Source organism: Tachypleus tridentatus, chromosome 7 (assembly GCF_004210375.1).
Source record: "Tachypleus tridentatus isolate NWPU-2018 chromosome 7, ASM421037v1, whole genome shotgun sequence".
Lineage (NCBI taxonomy): Eukaryota > Metazoa > Arthropoda > Merostomata > Xiphosura > Limulidae > Tachypleus > Tachypleus tridentatus.
This window is the reverse complement of record NC_134831.1, coordinates 33,829,976-33,856,040: the sequence shown is the minus strand read 5'-3', so window position 1 is coordinate 33,856,040 and position 26,065 is coordinate 33,829,976. Positions and strand designations below refer to the sequence as shown.

General features: G+C 31.4%; 1 protein-coding gene across 16 annotated transcripts in view; it reads left to right on the top strand.

The window, feature by feature from the left end:
* Positions 1–26,065, top strand: part of LOC143255404 (roundabout homolog 1-like) — a 147,544-nt gene that overhangs the window by 121,186 nt on the left and 293 nt on the right. For 3 of the 16 annotated variants that reach the window (XM_076511021.1, XM_076511014.1, XM_076511013.1), the window contains 16 exons: positions 2,761–2,932; positions 3,123–3,323; positions 3,786–3,813; positions 4,911–5,048; positions 6,464–6,626; positions 7,224–7,311; positions 10,051–10,125; positions 11,511–11,698; positions 12,476–12,830; positions 13,516–13,626; positions 13,906–14,094; positions 14,681–14,830; positions 16,705–16,827; positions 17,243–17,448; positions 21,224–21,316; positions 23,372–25,939. In XM_076511021.1, the coding sequence (XP_076367136.1) occupies positions 2,761–2,932; positions 3,123–3,323; positions 3,786–3,813; positions 4,911–5,048; positions 6,464–6,626; positions 7,224–7,311; positions 10,051–10,125; positions 11,511–11,698; positions 12,476–12,830; positions 13,516–13,626; positions 13,906–14,094; positions 14,681–14,830; positions 16,705–16,827; positions 17,243–17,448; positions 21,224–21,316; positions 23,372–23,386 (2,295 nt within the window). In that variant the 3' untranslated portion in view covers positions 23,387–25,939. Of the gene's footprint in view, positions 1–2,760; positions 2,933–3,122; positions 3,324–3,785; positions 3,814–4,910; positions 5,049–6,463; positions 6,627–7,223; positions 7,312–10,050; positions 10,126–11,510; positions 11,699–12,475; positions 12,831–13,515; positions 13,627–13,905; positions 14,095–14,680; positions 14,831–16,704; positions 16,828–17,242; positions 17,449–21,223; positions 21,317–23,371; positions 25,940–26,065 lie in introns of those variants that run through there. The other 13 variants (XM_076511018.1, XM_076511017.1, XM_076511023.1 and 10 more) reach the window with 10 other exon arrangements.

Sequence of the window (26,065 nt, the reverse complement as noted above, 5' to 3'; positions counted from 1 at the left end):
AAGTGGTGAAGATGGCTTCACGAAGATCATGCACTCTTTGAAATTGACGTCCATTTCTATAGACTTCCTTCGCCATCTACCCCCAAATATTTTCAATGGGGTTCAGTTTGGGCGAACACACTGGATGGTCCAAAAGAATCACGTTATTTGCCATGAAAAAGTCCTTTGTTCTGCGAGCATTGTAAATTGCAGCGTTATCCTGCTGAAAGATCCAGTCATTTCCACATAAGCGAGAGCCTTCAGTCAATAAGGATGCTTTCTCCAACATTCCAATGTAGCAAGCTGCTGTTTGACGCCCCTGTATAACTTGAAGCTCCATTGTTCCATGGAAGGAGAAAGCACCCAGAGCATGATGGAACCTCCTCCACTGTGTCGTGTAGAAAATGTCTTCGGTGGGATATCCTTATCGTGCCAGTAAAGTTGGAACCCATCTGGACCATCCAGGTTAAATGTTTTCTCATCAGAGAACAAAATCTTCTTCCACTTTTTACGCCCCATGTTTGGTGCTTCTCAGCAAAGTTTAACCGAGCTGTTTCGTGGTGTGTGGCCTTTGAATACGTTTACGGGTTTTAAGGCCTTTTTTTCGTAGATGCCGTCTCATTGTTCTTGAGCTGCATTCTGCGTCCGTAAGGGCCTTAATCTGGTTCGACGATCAGCTGGTGTCTTGCTGGACAACCCGTCGAATTCTCCTGCTCAACGCCGGCAAAATTTTCTTGAGCCGACCACTTGAAATTTGCGTTCCGTATCCCTCAGGGTCTTTTAAGAAATTTGCGACAGCAGTTTTACTACGCCCAATCTCACCAGCGATGGCACGTTGAGAGTGTGTTTGTGTGCTTTCTTTTAGCGAAGCCACATCGGGCTATTTGCTGAGCCCACCGAGGGGAATCGAACCGCTGATTTTAGCGTTGTAAATTCGGAGACATACCGCTGTACTAGCGAGGGGCCAGGCACGTTGAGAGAGACCTTGCTTTTGCAGCTCGACAATTCTGCCACGTTCAAACTCTGTCAACATTTTGAACTTTACCATGTTTTTACCCAATGTTATACAAGAGATGTCAGTGAGAGGTGTTGACAACGCTAATGCTTGAACACAAATGACTAAATTTCGTTACGTGTTTACCGATTAACGCTTCCTTTCAGTATGGCCTTAAACTTTTGACCAGCTAGTATTTAGGCTAATATCAAAGTGTTCACATTTTCCCTATTAAATACTAAAAAAAGTTTTTTATTTCTATTTACCCTTTTCTTATTTTCATCTCTTGAAGCTCTACTGAAATAAATGATTGAGTGTAACAACGCAAAATGCATATTTTTTCTTTATTTTTATTGGCCTTAAGATTTTGTTCAGCAGTGTATGAAATTGTAAAAAAGACAATTGTTTTTTATCCCCATGAATGACTAAAATGTTACTATAAAAATCTGTCATTATTTCTCGAATTACCTAATATTTTTACTTCAGCATAAATGTACAGTTGTATCTGAAACGGAAAACTAAGTAAATTGTATTTTTGTACTTTATGAAAGAACAAACATGTGCTTGATTTAGTTTTATTAGAAAAGAAAATTCTATTTTGTGGTTGACATATAAGAATATTAAAAAGAAATCATTTTATTAAATTTTGTTAAATATTGTTCTCTTTTTAATTTGTTTATTTATTTGTTGTGAATTTCGCATAAAGCTATTTGAGGGCTATCTGTGCTAGCCGTCCCTAATTTAGCAGGGTACGACTAGATGGAAGGCAGCTAGTCATCACCACCCACCGCCAACTCTTGGGCTACTCTTCTACCAACGAATAGTGGGATTGACGGTATCATTATAATGCCCCCTCGACTGAAAGGGCGAGCATGTTTGGTGCGACAGGGATTCGAACCCGCGACCCTCGGATTACGAGTCGAATGCCTTAACACACTTGGCCCTGCAGGGCCCTTCTCTTTATAAGCATCTTTAGGTTCGTAGAATTACAATTATAAAACCTAAAATGTATATGAATCGCAAATAGCTAAGTACATAACGTAATTTAATTGGCTTTAATCATTTATTTTGATCGGATAAAGGATTTGCCTTAAACAAGAAAGGTAGACTGCTCCTGTGTAAGAAAAGTAGGTAGCTCCTGTATAATAAAGATTGAATGCTCCTGTGTAAGAAGGGTGGACCACCCTTGTATAATAAAAATAGACTATCCCTGTGTAATAAACTGCCCAAGCATAATAAGAGTAAAATGCCCCCATGTAAGAAAAGTAGACTTCCCCTGTATAATAAAGGTAGGTTATCCGTCTATAACAAAGGTAGATTGCCTTTGTGTAAGAAGGTTCTATTTTCTGCATTTGTTTAGTCGAGGATTACCTTTTTGGATTTTACATATTTTCAAAATATCGTGAATATCGAATATACAAAATAAATTTCAAATTTAAATGTATAGTGTTTTTGCTCCTTTTGTGGTATTGTGCGAGATATTATATAAGCTATGGTTGAGTTATTTATACTGAATTTTATATGAATAATAATGATATGAACACACAATTAATTATATGGTTATCCAAAATGGAAATAGTTAAAAAGAACGTAATTGTGTAGACTTTACATTTTACATTTCAGTTGCTTTGGTTACTGCCATTTCTCTTCATTTTCTCTCAGAAAACAGCCCTTACAACAAAATTATATACTCTTTAGCACTTTAACTATCTCAGAGAATACAATATGACAGCTCTTTTGAAGTCTAAATCTGAACTGACTAAGTCAATTTGTGAATACTTTTATAGATTCGGGTGCTGAGCAACAACTCTCGACTTCATTCAAATATCACTACAAATGCTACTTCAACTTCCATTCAAATCTACAACCTAATTGCTGGGGCTAGCTATACAATAAAAGCTTTAGCCTTTACTTCTGTTGGACCAGGGCCTTACACCTCCCCTTTGAGTGTAGTAATGGGTAAGTCTATAAATTTGTCTATCTATAATTATCCATTTATAAATAACCTTTAGAAATACTTTCACAAACGTTTTGAAATGTTTTGGATTTCTCATATTTTGCAGAAATTTTCTTTTACGTTATTCATCATATTTATGTTTTATAGTTATATGGCTGATGTTAACTTGCTTTAAAAATTATCACCTTTCAGATCCTAGTTATATGGAAAGTCCAAGTGCAGCAGGGCCACCATCCACATCACTAAGTAATTCTTTTCAAGATTTGCTACGACAGCCTTGGTTTATAGCTCTGATTGGAGGTTTATCATGCTTGCTGCTGTCAGTATTTTTTGTTATTCTGTTCTTACGAAGACGTCTGGCTTGGAAAAAAGCCTTGGTGGCTCATCTTACAGGTACAGTCTTCAAGAACAATGTAAATGATAGCTTTTTATAATAAAGTAACTAAAACTGTGAAACTACACTTTTTATATTCCTTAGACAGAAAAACTCACAAATCAGTACAAAGATAAAATTATTGATTTAAAGTAATGTAATGTTCAATTTGTTATAGGTTAATAAATATATTTACAAATACAGTTAAGTGCATTCAACTTAACAATGTAAACCCCAAGTTTGTTTATACTAGTATGATTATCTGTTAAGTTTTTAGAACATGAGGGCTTTGAAATATTAGAAATGTTTAATCAAATGGTATATATATAAAAAGTCATATATTAATACTGTAATTTTATTGAAGTTGTTAACCCATGTGAAATATGTTACTGAAAATGCATTAAATATACAAAACATATTTCATTTTGGGGGTATTTAATCTTTGTGAAACAAATCATGTAGTGATATGTAATTTCTTACAGTCCCTGTTCACAAACCAGAAGATGCAAGGTAAGTAGCATACATATTTATGATATATTTATAATCTAAATTTTATTGTACGGAATTACTACAAGATTTCTTTGGTAGTAAATGCCTTCTTTGTCTTTTTATACAGTCATGTTAATAGTGTTCTGATTGGTTCAAAAACTACAAAAATCACTTCAATAAAAATACCATAAATGGTATTTATACAGCTTTTTTCATATGAATTTATAATTATTATTAATTCTAAAACTTTATTACATAATGTTTGTAATGAGATGACTGTGTTATAACTGATATGAAAATGGTTTACACAACCTTCAAAGTCATATAATTCAATCACATCTGGCTTTAACTAGCATTAGACTACCTTCAAAATATCACCAGTATTATTAGTTGCATAGTTAAAACCATTCTTTATCACATTATAATGCTTTGAGTGGCTTAAAATAGCTATTTTTTCATTGAGCCTTTTGTGGTGTTTTGAGGATTTGCTGTAATATGTCTATTTGAGAGAAAGAGTTAAAAGTTATGACATCTCCATATCTTTCTGTTCACTGATCTCTGGGTATCATTTGTGTGATAAAATACTTTTTGTAAGCAAATTGTTTCTTTTTTTAATTATCACATCTCAGTGATCTTGTGTCAAAACTAATTATACATGGCTGTTGTGTGGGCTTAATTTTTTACATTTGACTCTCACAAAATGCTGGTAAGAGCTGCATGTTAGACACACCACTCTGAAGTTTCTGCTGACTTAGTCCCTTTGCAACCATCTATTTTGTATTCTCAGGAACCAGGGAAATGTAATGTAAGATCAGAGATTTTACAATTGATTAATTTATTGTATATTTTATTAAAGAAGGATTTACGAACCATATTGGATTCAGTGTGTAAAAAAACCTTTATCATAGTACGCCACATGGTTCCTGGGAATGGAGATAATGAGCAAACATAGTAAACCTCTGTACTGTAGATTAAAAACATTGTATGCAAGATACATCTAATATTTTATTGAAATGTCATAAAACAAACCTTGGCAAATTCCTTTCCTGTGTCTGCTTATTTTTTAACTAACTGTCTGACTAACCCTGCACTTCCTGGGCTTTCCCATCAAACCTTAGGACTGATGTCAGTGCACATGAGACCCTGTGGATTAACCGTGCTTGGCGACCCTCACCTCACACCAAAGAACAAAGCACAAGTGAAACCAAATTACTGAATAAAATGGACTACACTTCCAGTGATTTCAATTATTCCAGGTAACACACTGTATCAAACCTGCTTGGTAGCTTTGTTTATGTATTGTAGTATTATAACAAGGTATTACAAAAACCTTGAGCTGAAATACACAAGGACAAAAGTACTGTTAGGATATTTCAGAACAAAGACCATGGCACTGTGGGTGTTATTTTAACACAAGGATTGTGGTGCTGTGGTGGTGGTGGGGGGGGACATTTCAACAGATGGCTTCTGGTGCTGTGTTAAATGGGACAATTAACAAATGAACCATAGCATTGTGAGATTTTTCATAAAAGGACCATGAAGAAACATTTACTTTTTTATATTTAGTGGAATCTCTTAAATGCCTTGAAAGTATCCTTTTAGATCTTCATATTGTCATGCAAGGCTCAACATTCTGGTGTAAGAATTTCATATTTGTAATTGGACTGACAATGTTATTCTATGTTTCACTGTGAAAAGCTAAATTGGTAGCAAGAGATATAACATAAAGTACTGCAAAATACCCTGTGATGCTGATCATAAGTGAAATATATTTCACACTCTTTTTTCGTATATGTTTTTTTGGCATAGGTTTTGATTAGCTTTCTCTTCATTTGATCATTTTCCTGAATTTTTATGTTATATTTCAAACAGTACTTTCTTATAAAGCTTTATTGTGTGCTCAGACTTTATATTTTGTGAAATAATTTTTATAAATGTTTGTCCAGAGAAGAATGAGAGACAAATTAGTTTAGAAACTTTACTTTTCACAAAGTTCATTGAAAGAATTTTGTGAAAAATGTGTTAAAAGATGCCCATATAAACAGTGGCTAAAGCTTTAATCAGTAAGTAAAGCACTACAAGTACTATTAATAAATTGCTAGTGTAAAATAAGATAGGTTTAGCTTTATTTCATTAGTTTTAAATTCATAGAGTGTTTCTAGTTTACAATTCTGGGTGTACTTTGGTATGTTTCTCATTTCTAATACTAAAAAAAAAAAAAAAAAAGGCATGCACCTTTAGCCTATTATTGGTCTATATTTAAAAATTTGTATCATTTGAATTACTGGAATTTTTTAAATAACTGATCTGATTTCACTGTTTGTATAAAATGTTATCAGTTATTTATAAATGTAATTTACTGGAAGTTTTTTATATTTTTGAAATTTATATATTTTCATAATGTTTCAAATAAATGCTTAACTTCAATGCTTTTAATCAGTTAACTTACTAATTGTAATTTACCTATGATATTTTTAGTAATAATAAACTTCACTATTTTATTTATGAAAATGTACCAAGATTTCTAAGTTTACCAAAATGTTATTAAAACATTTCAAAATAAAAGATCTTTTTTATAAACATCATCCTTGAAAGTCTCAATATAAATGAACAACATTATTAATTGAAAACTAGTAATGCTGAAAAGGTTCCTCTTTGCTCGATATTGCAGTGTCTACTCCCCCTTACAATGTAATGTGAATGCCTCAGACTATGCTGAAGTAGATACGCACAATATGGCCACTTTCTACAAGAAGGAGCCTCCTTCAGCCCTTGCTCCTTATGCTACCACAACATTGATCAACAATCCAGCTCCAAAACACTTTAATGTATCAGTAGGTTTTATCCAATATGTATATATTAACAAAATTTGATCAAAATAAAGTTCTTAAATGTATGAGATAATGTTATAGAATTTTTCTCTTGTTCTTCCATATACATTTTTACAGTATATTTTATTTGATTAAAACTATGATTTCAATAAATAATAAGTAATATTATGATTTTACTATATAGCTAAACTTTATAAGTAAAAAGTAAAAATGGTGGTGTATTATTAGTTATGTATTTATGATATCTTATCATGAGCACTTTTACTGTTGTAATAAAAATACTGATTATGTGGTTTACTGATAAACGTCTACGATTTTTAGAACTTATATTAATGGCAAAGATAAGAACATATCTTTCCAAAAAAATCTTAATTGTAAACATCAGATCCCAAAGGTTTTTGCAAAAAGATTATTCAAGAACAGTTATTAATTTTTTTATGATAAAAATCAGGTACTGTGAATACTAAAAAATAAAAGCAAAGTTACCAGGTTATTTAAAATATTTACAGATCACAGAACTTGCATTGTTTTCATAAATTTGAACAAGTATATGTGAAAGATTATTCTTCATTATTCATCTACACCTTTCTTTTTCTTGAGCTAAAAGATGGTAGAAGCAGTGGGTCAGAGGAAACCAGCAGAAAGTCTGAAAGGCTAATGGACATTGAATCTTTTCAAAATAACGAAGGTGCATTTATTAATAAATGTTCAAAACATTTCTAAAGTACTTTTTTTTTTAGTTGTTCGCTTAATCTGCTCTAGAAATAAGTGAGTAATGGTATCTATAGCTACATATTCTGTAAAAATACTGGTAGAGGGCTGTTCATCAACTCGGATCTTTCTCACCCTATCTGGATGGAATTTTGTAAAATCTGCTTCAGATTAAAATAAAAAAACAATTATAATTAGATTGTTTAAGAGTTTTAATTGAACTAGAGTTTTTTTTTACAAACAAAAAAGGTTATATTAATTTTGTGTCTTATAACATATATCTTTTCTACATATAGGAAAGTGCCTACTTGTTTTCATACCATTCGGTACCAGTGGTGTCCATATAGTGCTTTATACTAAGTACTTGTAGGTTCTCACCTATTATAAGACTTAATGTGAAAAAACTGACATAAAATTAGGGAAAACCAATCATTTTCTACTTAAATTATAATGGACCCCTGCAGAACTTTGTGTAATTAATTGCAATATTATCTTTTTATCTTGCATCTCCTATACTCTTCTTTAAGTCGATAAGTAATACTAAAGTTTATGTAAAAAGACATTTTCAATTTAAACATGAAAATAAAGAACTTAGGATAACACTAATTGGGTATACTTTTAATAATGTAAAATGTAATCAAAAGCCTGTAAAAGGCTGTTACCTTTTAGTTCATAGATATTTAGATATTATTTTCTTAGTTAAAAGTAGCTTAGAAATAAAACATTATGATGATGTATATTGATTAGTTACAAAAGTTATTAAAGAACAACAAATGATAAACACGAATTGGAAAATACTGAATGAATAATATAAGAGAAAATTCTCACAGCTTTACTAAACTTCATGACAAAGTTAATTGACAACTATTTCTAAGTGTTCTGTAAAGTTATATGTTTCATATCTTAGGAACCAAAAAAGTATGATTTAGCTCATAAATTACTCGTTTGTTTTCCTACCGTTAACTATAAACAGAATCCTCATATTGTATCACATTGAGTAATTTTATGTTTTTGTCTGTTGCAAGAGCTGCCATAAAGGACTAAGTGAAAACTGGGAAGAAGTCACTTATTTTATGTGTAAAATACGCAGGAAACGCTATATAATTATCAAGATTAATTGTAATATTCACAGTACTTTTGTTTAATGTTTTGTGTAACTCGTACATTATTGTTTGTTTAGAATTAAGCACAAAGCTACACAATGGGCTATCTGTACTCTGCCCATCACAGGTATCAAAACCCTGCTTTTAGCTGTGTAAGCCCACAAATATACTGCTGTGCAAACATTATTAGGTAACCTGTAACAAATAAAGTCATTGATTCCCAAACATTTTGGTTCATAAATAATTTAAAAAATATATTTTAAAAATCTGACAAAGTTTGAATATTCATCACTAAATTTAGGACCATATGACACAATGCAGTTTATACACTGAACTACCACGTGAAGGCTTGGAACTGAGATATTCTAGAGTTAAAAAAAATTTAAATGTGTTGACTTTCACTACCTTCAAAGTAGCTTAAATATATTTGTAATCATCCTGTTAACACAAAAGAATGATTTTTGTACTGATCAATAGCATTAATGAATGGATGCATGAGCAATTACTGAAAAGCTATCTTTACAAACAAAACAGCACAATTTGTAATATATTTTCTAAGTGTATTGGATTAACTATTCAAAATATAGTCTAAACTTTGAAATTTGAAAAGTTTTGAATAAGTAATTGATCCACTTTTTCAACAAAAAACAAACATACTTTATTCATTCTAACTGTCATGGAGGCATGAATTTTGACCACTTCAAATATCGCATAAAACTCTTGGCCAAAATACTCATCAGAAAGCATCAGTCCACTTCAAACAATTTCATCAGCTTAATATTCTAAATGCTTAACATCTGTTTTTATTGGCTTTATCTAATTAATTTACTGGTAACCACTTGATTTATTTATTTTTGTTATGTAACCAATAACCAAAATCATCAATTTTTTAAAATTGTAATTAATATTGTTTCTTAACTGATTCAGTTTTGTTTGAAACTTTAAAAATGTAATGATTTGACTTGCTTTTGTATTAAATTAATGATAATGAATCATAATGTAATCCAAACCATCCAGTTTTAAAATTGTTGTTATTTTCACATCGATTTTATATTATGCATGTGATAAATGTGCAAATGTTAACTGAATATGTGTTGTTGTATACACACACACACACACACACACACACACACACACACACACACACATATATATATTACATGTGACATTCCATTTTCTGTTATAACTCAATATCTGTATAATGTATACATAAATTTGGATGATAAATTTTTAATAAGTTTTTCTTTTGTGTACTAGTAATGGCGTGTCACTACTATTTTGAATGTGATTTTAGTTTGTATGTTTCAGATATTCTAGTAAAGCTAAACAAAGCAATAAAAGTAATTTTCATGTAGGAGATGACCAATTTCAGTTGAAACATCAGCAGCATGAATCATTATTAAATAATGTGCACATTTAATCTTTCTTCATTCTGGAATATATTGAGAGATATTCAAGTACAAACACAAAAGTAAAAATAATATTCTCTTTAGCCAACAGGTGACCAGAGAGAAAGAAAAAATACTTTTTACTTTCCTTGCTTAATGTGGACTAATTTATTTTATCTTATGTTTAATATCTTTGAGCTTTAATGAATGGGTTATTTGCCACAGACTTTGGCTTTGGTCAGCCTCTGGAACCAGAAAAAATGGGAAGTCCTGGTAGTGACTCTGGAAGCTATACCACAGGTAAATTTTGAAAATTCAAAATACTGTTAGTGTAAAAATTTCAAGTAGATTTAGTTATACAATACTCAAAGTAACTAAGTAATAAACTTTGTTTATTTCACATGCACTGGCAGTGTAGATACCCCGAATTTTAACATTTTATATAAATGTGGCCATGAACAGTTTATTTGGATTCTTTAAGTAACTGTGTGTATATTTTATCTATCTAAACCTAAGCATACTAAGGACTCTTTCATTAAAAATAAATATTATAATTTCTGTCATTGAATATATGGAACTTAGTCATTTTTAGTCACATGTGTGTGTGTGTGTGTTACAGGTAACAATAAAAATTGATCAGTATCATCAAAGATTAGTCAATCTTATCATTTCCCTCTGTTTCTCAGAATTGATAATATTACCTGGCTAATAATAATAATACTCAAACTCTCTGGCTAATATTGTGCTAAAGTAACAACAAAAAGCAGCAGCCCAGAAATTATTATATTACACAAATTGGAATAAATAATATAATCAGTGCTCATCTCATGATCAAAGTATTGTATTGGACACAAATCACCATTGTCCAAGACTATGGTCAGGTTTATTAATGGTCATATAATATTGTCATTGCCCATGAATACAAGAAAATGGCATCATCATTTGGTTATTGGTGACATTGGCTGGACCTCTGTCATTGCCTGTTACTTGTACATATATGGAGAGGACTGACCAGTGAGTTAAGGCTTGGAGCTGAATTAACTTTCTAAGAACAATGAGGATACTAAAGTAGTATATCTGCTGACAATTGAATTAAAATATAAACATATTCTTTTTTAATAATTGATATCATTATTAATGTTAATAGGTGACTAAGAAAGTGTAGGTACATCAGTGAGAGTCATTTCATTGCAAAGTAAAATAAAGGTGGATAAAACCTCATGTTGTGAAAATTGTATTGTGCAAAATGTTTCTTCTTTTTTTTTCCGATACATTTGAAACTGTTTGATTTATTTAGGAATTACATGCAGCAACAAAAGAATGGGAAGTAGTCTTTCATTTGTATTCACTCAATATTGTGTGCATCAAGTTGTGATTTATGGTACATTTTTAATTTAAATGTCATAAAGTTATAGGTGAAGACTTAAAAACAATTTATGGAATACAATCTTTGGTCATAAAAGAGAAAGTAAAAAGAAAATGAAAAATATAGTTCCCATGAAGTTTTAAATGAATAAAGTCCTGTAATGCAAAAGCTTTAAATATACCTTTTAAACCCATCAAGAGAAATCTTTTCCTTTTTCAAAACTTCCATACATTTCACAGTTTTGTGCCCATGATGTTTAAAATGTCAAAACAACAGTAAAGTTTTACCTAAAATACTGTCTTTTAATTGTGTTTCACAGATGAATATGGTATGCCAATCAAGAAGAGATTGAAACCACTGCAATCTATTCAAAAAACTCCTGTCGTAAATTGGGCCGATTTAATTCCGCCACCCCCAGAACAACCACCTAGTGAAAGGGGATCATCCTCTGGTACACCTTCTCTTCATAAAGGTTTTTCCCCTAATAACAGGGTTATTAAACTGCAGGTAAGTATTGTGCATATTAGTATGGCACCATTTCTGGAAAATTACTAAATCTTATTAAAATACGTTATTTTTTAATTGCATATTTATCTCTTAAGATGTAATTTAAAAACAAAACAAAGCCTAAATTGTCCTTGTTGTTTTTTTTAAATGACATAGATATCAAATTGACTATATGTTTTGGTGAAATGTTGAAGCTTTGTATAAAAAATACACCAAATATAGATCAGTTTAGTTAATGACATTTTCCAAAACCACTTTCTACTGCTATAAAGTATATTCATGATTGCTTCTGAATAATGAAGCTTCCCTATTTTTTTTTGTTTAATAGTTGTATGGCAGTGTCTTTAATCTGGTTATAGTTACTTTCCATATATTAATTTCAGTTGTAAAATCACCTAGAGTGGTCAACTCATTGTAACTGTTTAAAAATTATTCAATGTTTTTTGTTTTCTTTTTCAGTTTTTAGACACATTTAACTTAACACTTCTACGAAAAGACGTTTCTAGTCCAGATTTCTCCAAGCCCATTCCCCTGGCTGTGGTTTCGCTAGATAGTAGATAGGGACAGTGGGAATCTCGTTAATCCATTCATTAATGGATTTAAATGGCAATTTCATTTAAATACAAAATTATTAGCCTAATATTAATAACCTTTCAAGTTGCTCTGGGGCCTATTAGGCCCCACTTTTCGTAGGAGTGTTAAAACACAACATCTAATGCATGATATGCTAAGGAATCGCATTCAAATGAGTTTTCAATTAAGAATTAAATATTACAGGGTCAAATACAACCTGTAATAAGGAATCCTTATGTTGGGAGAGGATTTCCATCTCCTGTGAATAGCCAACACAGCAGTGGTTCACCTAGGGAAACTCTCTCTCACAACTTCAATGAGAATTCAGATCAGGCTCCAACTCCACCTGCGAGACTAGGAGTCAGAGTACCAGGGATTTCTTTTCCATTCCAATCAAGTTATTATTCTCCAAACTATTCTCTCAATTTTTATAACTTAGCAATAAATAAAGCTGTACAGTCTTCATTGCCCTCCCTAACTAGTGAATCTCACAACCTCCCTCGTTCCATGAATCGAGTAGCAGATCACCCACACTCTGATGATCAACTAACACTAACAGGTTAGTACCATATTTTGTCCCCATACACAACCTTCACTTTCACCTTTGAGATTTTTAATTTATATTTATAATTTTTTGATACTGATTCAGGTAAAACTAGAATTTTCAAAAGATAACATAAACATTTCATTGTTGAAATATCAGTTTAAAGTGTTTTTGATATCATATAATTATTCCCTATTATTTATGAACCACCTTTTTTATGGCAATATAAAAAATAAACTTACATAATACATGTTTCAATAAATTAGCCCATAACTGTAATATTAAATAATAAGTCATTAAAAATATACTTCTGTAAAGATGACTGCTGATCTTTAATGCCATGAGAAACAAGTACTGTGAAATAATTTTACTTTCTGATAAACTTGATCAATAGAATGTTGCATGTGAATGAAAATATTGCTAAAAAGTATTACATCAAGATATTGCAGTAAAATATATCTTGGAATCAGTATTCTCTATTAGACAAAGAATTTATTTACTATTTACTGTGAACACTTTATTCATAAATTGGTAAATAGTTTATTTCATTTGCCATAAAGCTCTTGACATCCTTAATTACATTGATAATTTTGTATTTTGTATAAGATTCAGAATGTTTATCACCTAATAATCATATCATATGTATTTTAATGGATTCAGACAATTTTGTCATCTAATGATCATTCCTTGGATTCTACAGAAAACCTGTACCACCCACTGAACAAACAATCTGGAGTAAGAAATAATGAGTACAATGTTAAACTAGAAAACACACCAGAGTCCAGTGATGTGGATTATGCTGCAGTCCATGGTATAACAGCCGATATAAAACAATTCATTTAAACCTTAAAATACCCGATAACATTAAGTATTTATGTTATGAAACAGTGCTTAGCTCAATAAGCATTTGATTTTTATTTGAATATTGTGTTTACTGTCACTCAATTGAGCATCAAGCAGGCCATTATTCTATGATGGAATCTCTTCTGTTGTTTGAATATGGAATTGTACCTAATTTCTTCAACTGTTTCATAAGAAGTTGCTAACTTTTACATAATTATATTTCCATGAAACTAACATTTCTTCCTAGGTGATTGTCCATCATGTATTAGCACAACTGACCATAGCAATAGCTCCTGTACAAGTGCTCGATCTAGTGCAGCTAGTTCTTCTGATGGATCCTTCTATACAGAGACAGACTTTGCTAGTGCTATAGCAAGAGCAGCCCAGAATGCAGGTTACAGAGTAGAAGGGTCTTTGGTCACAGACCCCAACCCTTGTCGTAAACATTCTGTTAAGTAAATTTATAAATGTTATTTATTTATAGAGAAAAGCTGTTCAAATTTTTTTTCATATTTTAGCCTCTGATTCCCTGGTATAATTGTTAAAATGAATCTTCAAGTAAGAAATAATTTTTTTGCATTATTTGTCCTTCTCAGTACATAAATTTTATTTCATTGGTCAGAAAAACTGTTTTAAAACTTACCTACATTGATGTTTCTGTTTGCAAAAGGACACCTGTTTAATTATTTCTGAAATCTGAATATAAGTTAGACCAACCTAACAATAAATAACCTTTCCTCCCAAATATTTTACTTGCAATCAGTACATCTCTGACACCTAGCATTTGTTTAACACTTTTATACATAATTTGAAATACAGCATCAAAGAAACAACTCTGAAAAGCCGGTATCTAAAAGAACAGAATTAGTTTGTCTCAAAGTGAGGAAAACCTAACTATTCAGTGTGACCAAAACTTATTGATACACATTTATACTTCTTTAAACTTAACTGTTTTGAGTATTATAACACAAACAACACCCTTTAGCCAGTTCACCTTACAATTCTGGAATATTTTTTTGCAGCTTCACAGAGAAAGCATATCCCACGACACCAGCCTTTCAACAGACCTTCCAGTCCTTACAGCACTGATAGTAATTTAAGTACTGCAATTCAGCCTAGGCCCCATCATCCAAAGCTAAAGAAAAGACTACAAGGGATTCGAGTAGGATCAGGTATTTCAAAGTTGTAAATATTCACAAAACAAAAGTTTATATGATAAAAATTCTTGTTCGTCGAAAGGTATTGATAAGTTAATATATTTAGTTATATCTATTTTAGGGTTAAGTATAAAATTTTACCTGGAAATCCAGTTTTTTTACTGAGAAAATGACAAAAATATGTAGAATGTTTTGTATAAATTTGTTGGATTCCATAAACAATGCTTCACTGTCCATGATTAGCTAAGAGTTCATTCTTTTTTTTTTCCATTCACATGATTTTAAAGCTCCTGTGTTTCAATGTAAAACAGTTAATATTGTAAAATGCCATATATTAAAACAAAGTAACAATTATTAAATGACAACTAAAGACAAGACTCTCAAAATACTGGAACGTTTGTGCTGTCAGTAAATAATTAATTTTTAACCAAAGGAAACTAACTAAATAGATTGATACTAAAAATCAACATACTAAATAATATAGCTAATTTTTATATACTATTTTAAATAAACATATGCAAAATCATTAAAGCATATATAATGATTATAATGCATCGATTCATCATTTTGGAACCCTCGCTGCTTGCAATATTTTTGACTGTAATGCCAATAATATCTCATAAGGTTTTGCAAATTAAGGACATTTTGGTTAGGCCTAAATCCACACACTAAGCAAAATAATCATAACATTTAATACACAAATAAGAACTAGAATTAAATAAATAAGCATCTCTCAAAGTTTCACACTAGTACATATAAAACTTTATATGTTCCTCCACTGCAACCAATAGAAATTCTTTAAGCAATGCAACAGTGTAATTTTTGAGTAGCTTAATATTTAATTGTTCATGATATTTTTAATGCATTGTGTGAATTAGATATATTCCAAAGAACCAAAACGAGTTGTTGATATTTTGCCTATTTTATAAAATCTATGAACATAAAATGTTATTTTATGAAAATTTCTTAACTATTTAAATATGAATGTTAAAGCATATTTCAGTTTCTGTTGACTTTCTAGTAAGATGCGAGTGCACTCGCAGTTGCCTTGTTCACTTTCAACAACATTCATCCCACAAACATAATACAACTTTCTCTAAGTCTTGTGTTTTATTATTAAAGATTATTATGATTAATTCTGGAAAACATGTAATTCAAAATATCATATCTTCAATGTGCGATTTAATGTTATGTGAAACATATTTTTTATTGTCTAAATTAAGTCATATTTTTATTTGGATGTATAATTTGTGGCAGAGAATGACAGAACAAAATTTTACTACATTATTCTCCTTTTCTTCTTAGAATGGGCTATCATGGAAAAGAACGTTTGTTCTTTTTTTAAGAACATAAAATAATTATTTTAAATAGACATTCTAACTTCAGTGGACAATAATGTTATGTTGCATAAGTTTTTTTATTACTGTAATACCATTTATTATTGTACATGCAAGTTCCTAGACATTCTCATATGGCAAGTTTACTGATAGCTAATTTTTGTGGGTAAGATATAAGCACCACAAAACTCATAATGAAGAAATATATATTTATTCTCCTTGACCACAATTCACAAATAACTTTCCATATGTCATGTTTTAGCTTGCTTTTTATCTTTCATGATTCTACCAAGTTCTTAAAAGAAACTTCAAAGTCAATGAATGAAGAAATGAATGTTACATTGAACACAATATTGACTGGCATAACACAATAGCATAAAAATGAAAGTAAATTAAATGAGTATCTCATCCAGTTATAAAGTATTACTTAGTCAATATTATTTCCTAATGTTAATAAAAATTTGCTTCACTATTAGTGAATAAAATAATAATTTTTAATTGTTCTTCACAGTAATAAGAAGCTTTTATCAAATAAATCTTTGTGCTTTTCAGGACCTCAGAGCTCACTCAATACTCCCTCAAGTGCATCAGACCAAACAGGATCTTATGAAGCTCCTTTGCTTCCCAGTGGATGGCTACCTATTAGTGGTCACGAGTCTATGCAAGTTGAAAATTGTATGTTGTCATAAGTTTTGATGTCACATAAAAGAAAAACGTTAAGCATATTTTCCTTTTGAAAAAGTAAACACCAGTTACACAGAGATCTCAAACACTATCTAAATGTATTACATTTCCTAAATTTTAAAATGTCAGTTATTATATTACACATGAAAGTGTTTAACTGACATGTGAAAATTAAGGGACTGAAGGAATTTTGAACTGATCCATTTCTTTTATGTTTTTGTACACTATGTTATTTGATGAGGATTTACATTTCTTTTATACTTGTTCTAAAGCTTTATTACTCTTATAAGGTCACTTTTATATTTTCTTTCACTGAGGTGTTGTATTAATGTAGCATTTCATGATCATTACAGTACATACAACTTTAAATAGTGATATTGGTTTACTTTCTTCTTGTGATATTTAGTAACAGATATTCTCCCAAGCTATAATAAGTCCAAGTTTCCATCATGCTCGAGCCAAGGTTCCAATTCCTCAAGTCGCCACCGCCGAGAGCAGGGGCTTACACTGAATGAAGTTCAGCTCCACAAGGCACCACTTCTGCCAAAGTCTGGCTCATCTGAACATAATGCTGACAACAGTAGACAAGTAGTAAATTTAGAAAATAAAATAGTGAGTATTTATTAGAATCTTAATTTCAATTCCAAAAATTTGTAAAAACAATCCTTAAATTATAGAACCAAACCTAACCATTAAACTACTGGTAAGAAGTTATTATTCTCCTTTCTGAAAATATATTTCCAATAAGTACTTACCTCCTTTGACATGTACATCTGTTATCCTTTAGTGCTGTCCTCTATATGCACAAACTTTTTTGCATGCCACAAATTTTAAACTCGTACATATTCCATGATCAACATGGTTCAACTGTGATGCATGTGACTCCTTTTACCCGATTCTACCAGACTATCACTTTGAGTTTAAGCAGAAAAGGAAGCACTGGTTTTCAGTTGGGAGGAAGCACAAGGGAGAATGAGAGAGGAGGTCAGTACCAATTGGAAATACATTTTGGAGTAAAGCACCACCTTTCAGATACCATTGCACAGAATTGGACTGCATCAAGAAAATATAAGTAACCTCACCCTTTATATAGAATCATTACACAGAGGCTGGGTACAACATCAACCTCAGGAACCCATTGAACAGAGGTGGAGCAGAATATAACCACTACCCTACTCTTAAATTAATGGAAATTATCACATAAAGGAGGACTTTGCCATAGCTCACCACCCCAGTGGCTTGAACTCCCATACTCCATTAGTAGAACAAGGGTGTCAAAAGCAGTTGAAAGTTTGGAGAAATGTGGAAAATGGAAACAATGCATAGGATGACCATTAAAAGCCCTATTTTGATCTATTCAATTGTGAAGGGATGAAAGGAATGAGCAGCTATCCCATTCTGCTTTGCCCATATAAATCCATGAGTGAGTATGACCTGGAAAGGGCATATTATGAAGCAAACAAATTACAGGTTTTCTGCAAACAATCTTATGGAACACTCTTTCTCAACACTGTGCATTATATGTCATGGGTATGTAAGTTGGCCTTACAGTACAGATTTGAGAAAGAAGAAGCATAGTGGGACAGGCAATTCTTTCCACTGAATGAAAATAAACATATCACTGTAATGAAATATAAAAGAGATAGAAAAGATAACTTACCCAGTCACAGCCTCACCTATGAGAATGAAGCATCCACCTGATTAAGATAGTGGGAGATGAATGTATGAAGTATTGTTCATGTGCCAAATATAAGATTTTCTTCCAACATATGTTGAAGGTGAGATGACAGAGAAAAGATAGGTTGCCAAACCTGATGCTAAGACAACTGGAATAGATTTCAAGAAGGAGATGTGGGGAAATATGCTAACTGAATCAATTGCCAAATCCAAGTGGTAAAAGAAACCTCAGAAGAAAGCCATACAGACAATGTACCAATAAAGAACATTTATGGGATGTAAAAGTATATCTGGATCTGAACAGGAATAAAGTTGGGATATGGATGGAAGTGAAATTGGTGAGAATGAAGAATGTTCCTTACAAGCCACTGAAGTTTTGGGGAGGAAAGATCAATCCAGGTAAAAGAGAACATATGTGGAATGGTACAGTGTATGCAAAATGTCTTTAGCAAATATATCACACTGATGATGCCCACAGGTAAAAGTAGCAAGAATAAGTCTTAAGTGAAATAAGAAACACAAAAACAAAGGTTCAGGTGTATCTCAGAATGGCTGGTATGGGTATTAACACTTATTGATAAGGAGAGAACAATGTTTCGACCTTCCTAGATCATATTCAGGTTAAGAAACCTGACTTAGGATGACTTAGGAAGGTTGAAATGTTGTTCTCTCCTTATCAATAAGTGTTAATACCCAAACCAGTCATTCTGAGATACATTTTTATTTCAAGTAGGTTTCTTATCATTAAGAAAGGTTCAGATGGAGGCTGAGTAAGAAAGTAAATAACAGTAATGACATTCCAGAAGGACTACCTGATGAGGAAGTCTATGAATTTGGAAGGAATGCAAAAAAAGGGAGGGAAGGTAGGAAAAGTAAACACCAAATGATACTTTGGAATGAGCTAACAGAAGCCAATCATCCACTTAGTGATGTAAATGCAGCCCCCAAGCATGCAGAAGTGAGACAAAACTTTAACAACCTACAAAAGACATATAGAGCTGAAGCAAGTCCAAAGGACAATGCATGAAATTGACACATAACCTCATGGTAGACAAACCAAAGATAGCATCTAGATTTATGAGAAAAGGAAATACGAGGATAAGCATTTGAGACATCTACAGTCCTGGAGAAAATTCCAATGCAGTGTAAAAAAGGACTTCATTACAAAATATGTAAGATCCTAAAAGTAGCAGAGACAAGGCAGATCAATCAGAGGACACTAGTCCCCAGTTTTCTTGAAGAAAAAAACTTGAAAAAGTAAACTGACAGGCTTTATAACTCTCTGTGAGAGAAGAGAAGCTAATGGAAAGAATATGGGTACAGGAGAAAATGGAAATGAGGAAAGGAAATGGATGAAAAGTCCTTCTGACAAAACCTGGATCAACCAAGAATTGGTAATGAATTCCTGCTATAAGGAAATAAAATTGGCCAAGCATGCCCCCACTGGATCAAACCTCGTTGGACAGTCCACAGTATTGTTGGCAACAATGAAACCTATGTCAAGAAACATGACAAATAGTTCTCTAGTAGTAGTAACAGTTAAATTACAGGAGGGTGCACAATGAGAAACAAGAACAGGAGAATGTAAAGGCTCAGTATGAGACAAACAAACGACAAAAGATGAAAACATTGAATAGTGTCTCATAGATTCCACACATGATTCCAATGATACAGGAATATCTCCAAAAACTAAACTGATGGAGAAAAGGAACCATCTGTAAATCCTTAAGATAAGTGGATGAGAAATGAACCTGTGACAAGACAGCATCCCTCCCAATAAGACCCCATCAGCAAGGAAATTACATATGAAGGAATAGAGCTGTAGAAGACAATCTCACAAACTTGGAAGTAAAGAGGGAAAAAGTATACCCTGAAATTACCTCAAGAGATAAATGGAGTGCCTTAGAGAGGAGGTGTATGGTGGACCAGTACCACAGGAGAGTTGTAAAAGTAAAATGAAGGCAGAAAAACTGTGCATGGGATGAATGGAGAGGATTTTTAGGGTCATCTCGCTGTATAAACAGAAATTACACCAACTACTAGGACTCAAGAAGGCATGTTACACCCACTCTCAATTGAAAAATGAAATGCTCAATGTGAACTGTGACATCAGGAAGAGGAGGTAAAAAACAAAATACTCTGAAAAAGGGATTTTATGTAAGGAACAAAAAATGGATCATAAGAAATCAGGAAAATGGATAAATGGAACACAAATGAAACATTTTATCTAAAGAGGCTGAGTTTGGTCTAGCAGATTCCATAGGAGTCTTGAGATGGCATGGCATAGTTCCACAGTGGGAAAAGACTATCAAAATCATCCTTGTCATAAACATGTTTGGCAGATTTACAAGAAAGTCAAGCAACATCAAGATAAGATCAACTTATATAATGATCAATATCCATACAAATTATAACCAAAAATTCCTTAGTTTATTTCCTCTGTCCTGAGCTTATGTAAGTGTACTAGAAGTAGATGGAACAAACAATTATTAGATCAAAACTGTAGCAAAATAATTAAATGAAATCACTAACTCGCAGAAAATTTAAAGAAAATTCATGAAGAAATTAAAATTGAAAAATGTCTGCACTAGATCACTGCATAATAAGAATTGATTGTTTAGTAGAATTTAATAGAGGGAATCACATGTACCAGGAAGTTATGTCACATTCCAGTTGGTGGTGGGTTGTTGCATAATTATTTACTTGCCAGATGCAGTTCAACCATGTTGATGTGGGGTACATGAAAATTCAAGGCTTGCAGCATGGAAAAATATTATTGCACATAAAGGGCAGCACTGTGGAGGTAATGTACCATATTGGAATAACTAATTTTAAAGTAAAGACTTGTAACAGTTTTGGGCAATGGAAAACTAATTATCCAATAAAAAGTACTTTCATTGTACCATATCTTTAGCAAATACCACAGTATTTCTTTTTGGTATATTTTGCTTCTTTTTTATATATAGACAAACTTCAGTACATGTGTTACAAGAAAAATTATGATATTATTTTATATCAAGTAGAATATGAAAAGCAACTGCAAATAATTTTTCTCACTTACTCCACAATAGACAATGTTCAATTACATTTTTAGTGAATAAATAAAAGTGCATTAACAATTCTCTTTGGATGATTAAAAGCATATGACAAATACATATTATAAACTTAAAAAATAAATCAATATGTTAAGTACAAATGAAGATTTCCTTTTGTTGAGATTTATCACTTTCAAAAGCAATGTGATTAAATGGAAAATAAGTGATGTCAGTAGTCAGAAGGCAATTATTCTTGTGTCACTTTTTATTCAATAGATATTCAGTTACATTATTTTTAATTATATATGTTAAAGGTTATACATGACCATGCATTTAGTATGTAGTATTTTAATATTAAGAAGTAAAATAGAAGACTTAACAAAAAAGAAAAAAAAGACTCCACTATTGTGGGTAACATTTTTGAAATGGAATATTTCTGATTATATAAAATACATATAACAGTTGTAGAAATAAGGTCATAAGTAAAGATGTTACACTTGTTTTTGCATTGTTTAATAACTGCACTATATTCCTACTTATCTAATACCATCAATACAACCTATAAAGTTGTTGTTGTTTTTACTTTTAGTTCAATGGTTATTAACATTTTTATGCCATGTACTTACACTTTGATCTTTGAACCAGGGCCACAGGTCAGTCTGGTCATGGCCTGTCCACATTTTCATGGCATGTTTAGCTGCAAGTTATGTATTAAAAGTTGCTTCTTTTAATTCAATACATAATGTTGTGTGTATGCAGTATTTGTAGTTAAAAGATTCGATTTCACAGCATTCAATTTTTAAAATATTTCTGGAGACATGCCCTCAAATTCTCCTAGAATTGATATGCTTTGCATGTCAGTAGTGTGCTTTTCACACATCGTGTATCACATTGTTTAGCTGTACCAATGGTCTAAACACTTCAGAATTACTTCCTATGGCTATGCAGTGCTTTATCTATGAGGCATATAATTTATTAAAAGCTTAAGAGTAGTTAATATTGACAAAAAGGTAAATAATTCAAGCGTGTGAAAAGAATACTTAAACATCAAGTGCCTACTAGTAGAATATATTTGTAATCACTAAGACTGCCTTCCAATTTTGAGACATGAGTTTTATTTTATTTTCTATGTTTTTGTTCAAAAACGTTTTTTTTTCCAGTTAATGATAAGTTGTGTTCTCCAAAGTCAAATTTTTTTAGGCCTTAAAACAATCATACATGTAAACATAATAACAGAAGCATTCTCCAAAATCTTTAGGCCCTGAGACAAACATGCATGGGACATAATATTAGAAGCATTCTTCAAGTTATAATTAACCTTTAAGCCCTGTCAATTAAAGCTTTTACTTATACTTCTTTTGGTATAAATATATACTGTGTTGTTGGGCTTAGAATTCTTCTACAGTAAGTATCTGGGACTTGTTGGTAATAAATTCAACAGTAAATGAACAGTACACACTCCACTTATTTACAAGATAATATATATATATATATTCTCAACAGGTTAATCATATGCACAACAAATTCTTTACAACAAAAGAGAACACAGGCATATCATAAACAATGTATATATAACTCTCTCCTTCTTGTCCAAAACCCACTTACATTTATTAACTCAAGTTATTATTCACTTAACTCAATAATACCTACACTAAAGTCTTTTATATTATGGCAGGCCCTGAGATAAACAATATGTGAACGTAACATCAAAATAATTCTCCAAGTTATTATAAACCATGAGACAGACACATGAAAATAACCCAGAGAAGAACTTGTATCTTCATGTTCAAGTGTGAACTTATAATGATTATTTTTTTCTTTAGACACCAGTCATGTGAATATGAAAAATGATACATTTAACCAAACTGTAAAATAAGAAGATAGAGGATGATGTCCAGGAATCCACACTATTTCAAGTCATTCTAAATTGTTGCAGTAATAAGAGCACACAAGCACTTGCTAGATTGCCACACTGCATTATGGGTAACCTCTTCAAGAAGCAGCTGTTACAGAACCACTCAATAACTAAGTAACGAGGAATGGGTGCACCAAAGTGGCACACACACACACTTGTTTGAAAATTAAAAGAGGGAAATCAGTATTAAACTGTTGATATATTTTATTTGCATCACCCTGAAGTAAGAAACTGAAATGAAAGGACTTGGTTTCCTTTTATAAACTGAGAGAAAAAAGTAAAGAGGTTTTAGATAATAACTCTAAAAGAAGACAAGTTATGATGTGCCAAATTAAGTGTTCTGCAATAAAATGAATAAAAGACATACCATGAAGTAGCACCCAAGTCTGTGGTGATTTCCAAGATGAGCATAGAGATTTAGTTGGAAAGGAAAGAGAAGCCTTTCACTTGTACAGAAGAATACTTGCATATCATTGAAACACTATTAATATTAGGTACTGAGAATTAAAGCAGCAATTGATCACCACCTTGTTATGATGTTGTGATTACACATATCGAATTGGAACAAGAGAGAGAGTGCATACTTCTAATTTATTCTTACAAAAGGAGATTAACTGAAGAAATTATATTCGTTATTACAGGTAATGTTAATGAAATCATGGATTCAGTCTTGTATAGTATCTCCCTTTTTTTTTTCTTTAACTGATATTTGATGTCATCACTATTTAACTTTTAATTGTAAAAGCTGTATAATATGCACACCTGAGGCCTTTAGTAGTTTAGTAATGCTGTTAAGTGCCATTACACTAGATCTTTTTTCTTTTAATGTCACTTTCAAAAAATATCGTTTTTCATGATGTCCTATTAGAAAGAAGTTTAAGATATACATAAATATTCTGAGGAGAGCCCCTCACTTAAAAAAAAGTAAATAAATTCTAGTAAGAGTTAAGATTGTTGAGTGATAATACATTATTAAGTATATTTTAATTAAATTTAAGGTAATTCCTTTATGCCTATAAATTCTCAGTTTTAAGTCAAGCAGCTTAATAATTAGTTATTACTATTATGACTGTAACATGTATGAAATATAACTTGTACATTTATGTTGGTGTTTTGAAAAAATTCATTTATTTAGTGATGACTGAAAGGATTAGCACATACTGGCCAACTCTACTACATCTCATTTTAGCATTTTATTTTTTGTTTTTCATTAACTCACATATGGAACTGCAAGTATAAGCCTGATTATTATAATTATCAATAGATGCTTCAAGTTATCTTGTTCCGATATTTAACTTTATTAGAATGGTCACAAAATATAAACCTGGTTACTGAATAATTGACATAATTGTAAAGTGCCAAATATTTGTTAACACAAATATAGTCTGCTTAAGTTTCAACAATGATAAAATGTGGGCATAAAAAATATCTAAGACATTATGATGTGTTTTGGGTTTTAGTTTTTGTCCTCATGCATTATTATTGTAATACCAGTTATTAGTGTTTCTATGACTTCTTACAAATATCCCTGTCTGTATTCAATAGATAAAATCACTTAAGATTTAAACAGTTGCACACTCCTGTTGATGTAGCCAATTGAATACATTTAAAAATTTCATTTAAAAAATTGTGTTATGATACTTGCACTTGTTTGGCTTATATACAAATTCAGTATTAAGAAATACCATTTCTTAAAATTAATTATGTTGTCATATAAATTTTGTAACTTCTACACTGAAATATTCAGCATGTTAGTTGAAATATCTATCTAAAAATCCTTTAACAATAACAAAATTGTTCAATATTTTTCCTTTGCAGCTTCTTCCTGAGAAGTTTTAAAGAACTATAATTTTTTATTATTTTTGAAAGATTGTTGTTCAATGCTTTATATTCCAAAAGGGAACCAACAGATCTAAGAGTATCTTATGACGTTTTTTTCTCGTTGGGTTCCATGAGTAATGAGAAAGTAAAAGAAATTCCTGTCCAAAATAATTAACATTTCCTTTTACATAAAGTAACTGTTACATTATTGCTATTGATACGTAAATTAATACATAAAATGTTGAACATGTAGTTCAACGCAAGATTCTAAATTAACAAAAAGTTTTAATTCTCTGCATCTTCCACTAACAGCATTTTTAAGAGGAAATTCTGCCACAATACTTCTGATTGATAATTTTATAGTAAAATCCAAGATTAAGTGTTTAAAGCTAAACTAATATTCCTGATCTAACATCTTGCAGTATAATCTAAAATGAAGTGTTTAATGCCATAGTAATATTCCTGATCTATGCAAGTATTCTAGTGTGTTGACTCTTGAATTAAAGAAAGAGAAACTAATCCCTTTTCTTCCAAGTTTCCACTCAGTAGCAGGAAGTTTGTTGTACTACAGGATGTTGTGAGGTTTACCAGTGTATTCATATGTACATACATAGAAAAGTCATTTTGTAAAATAAAGAGTATGTTAAAATGTGTTCATCAGTTTGTTTGTTTGGAAATTTGTGCAAAGCTACATGAGGGCTATTTGTACTAAAATATGTTGTGCAATGTGACAGTAATTGCTATATTTGTGCATGTGTCATTAAAGTCTGCCTGTTAAAAT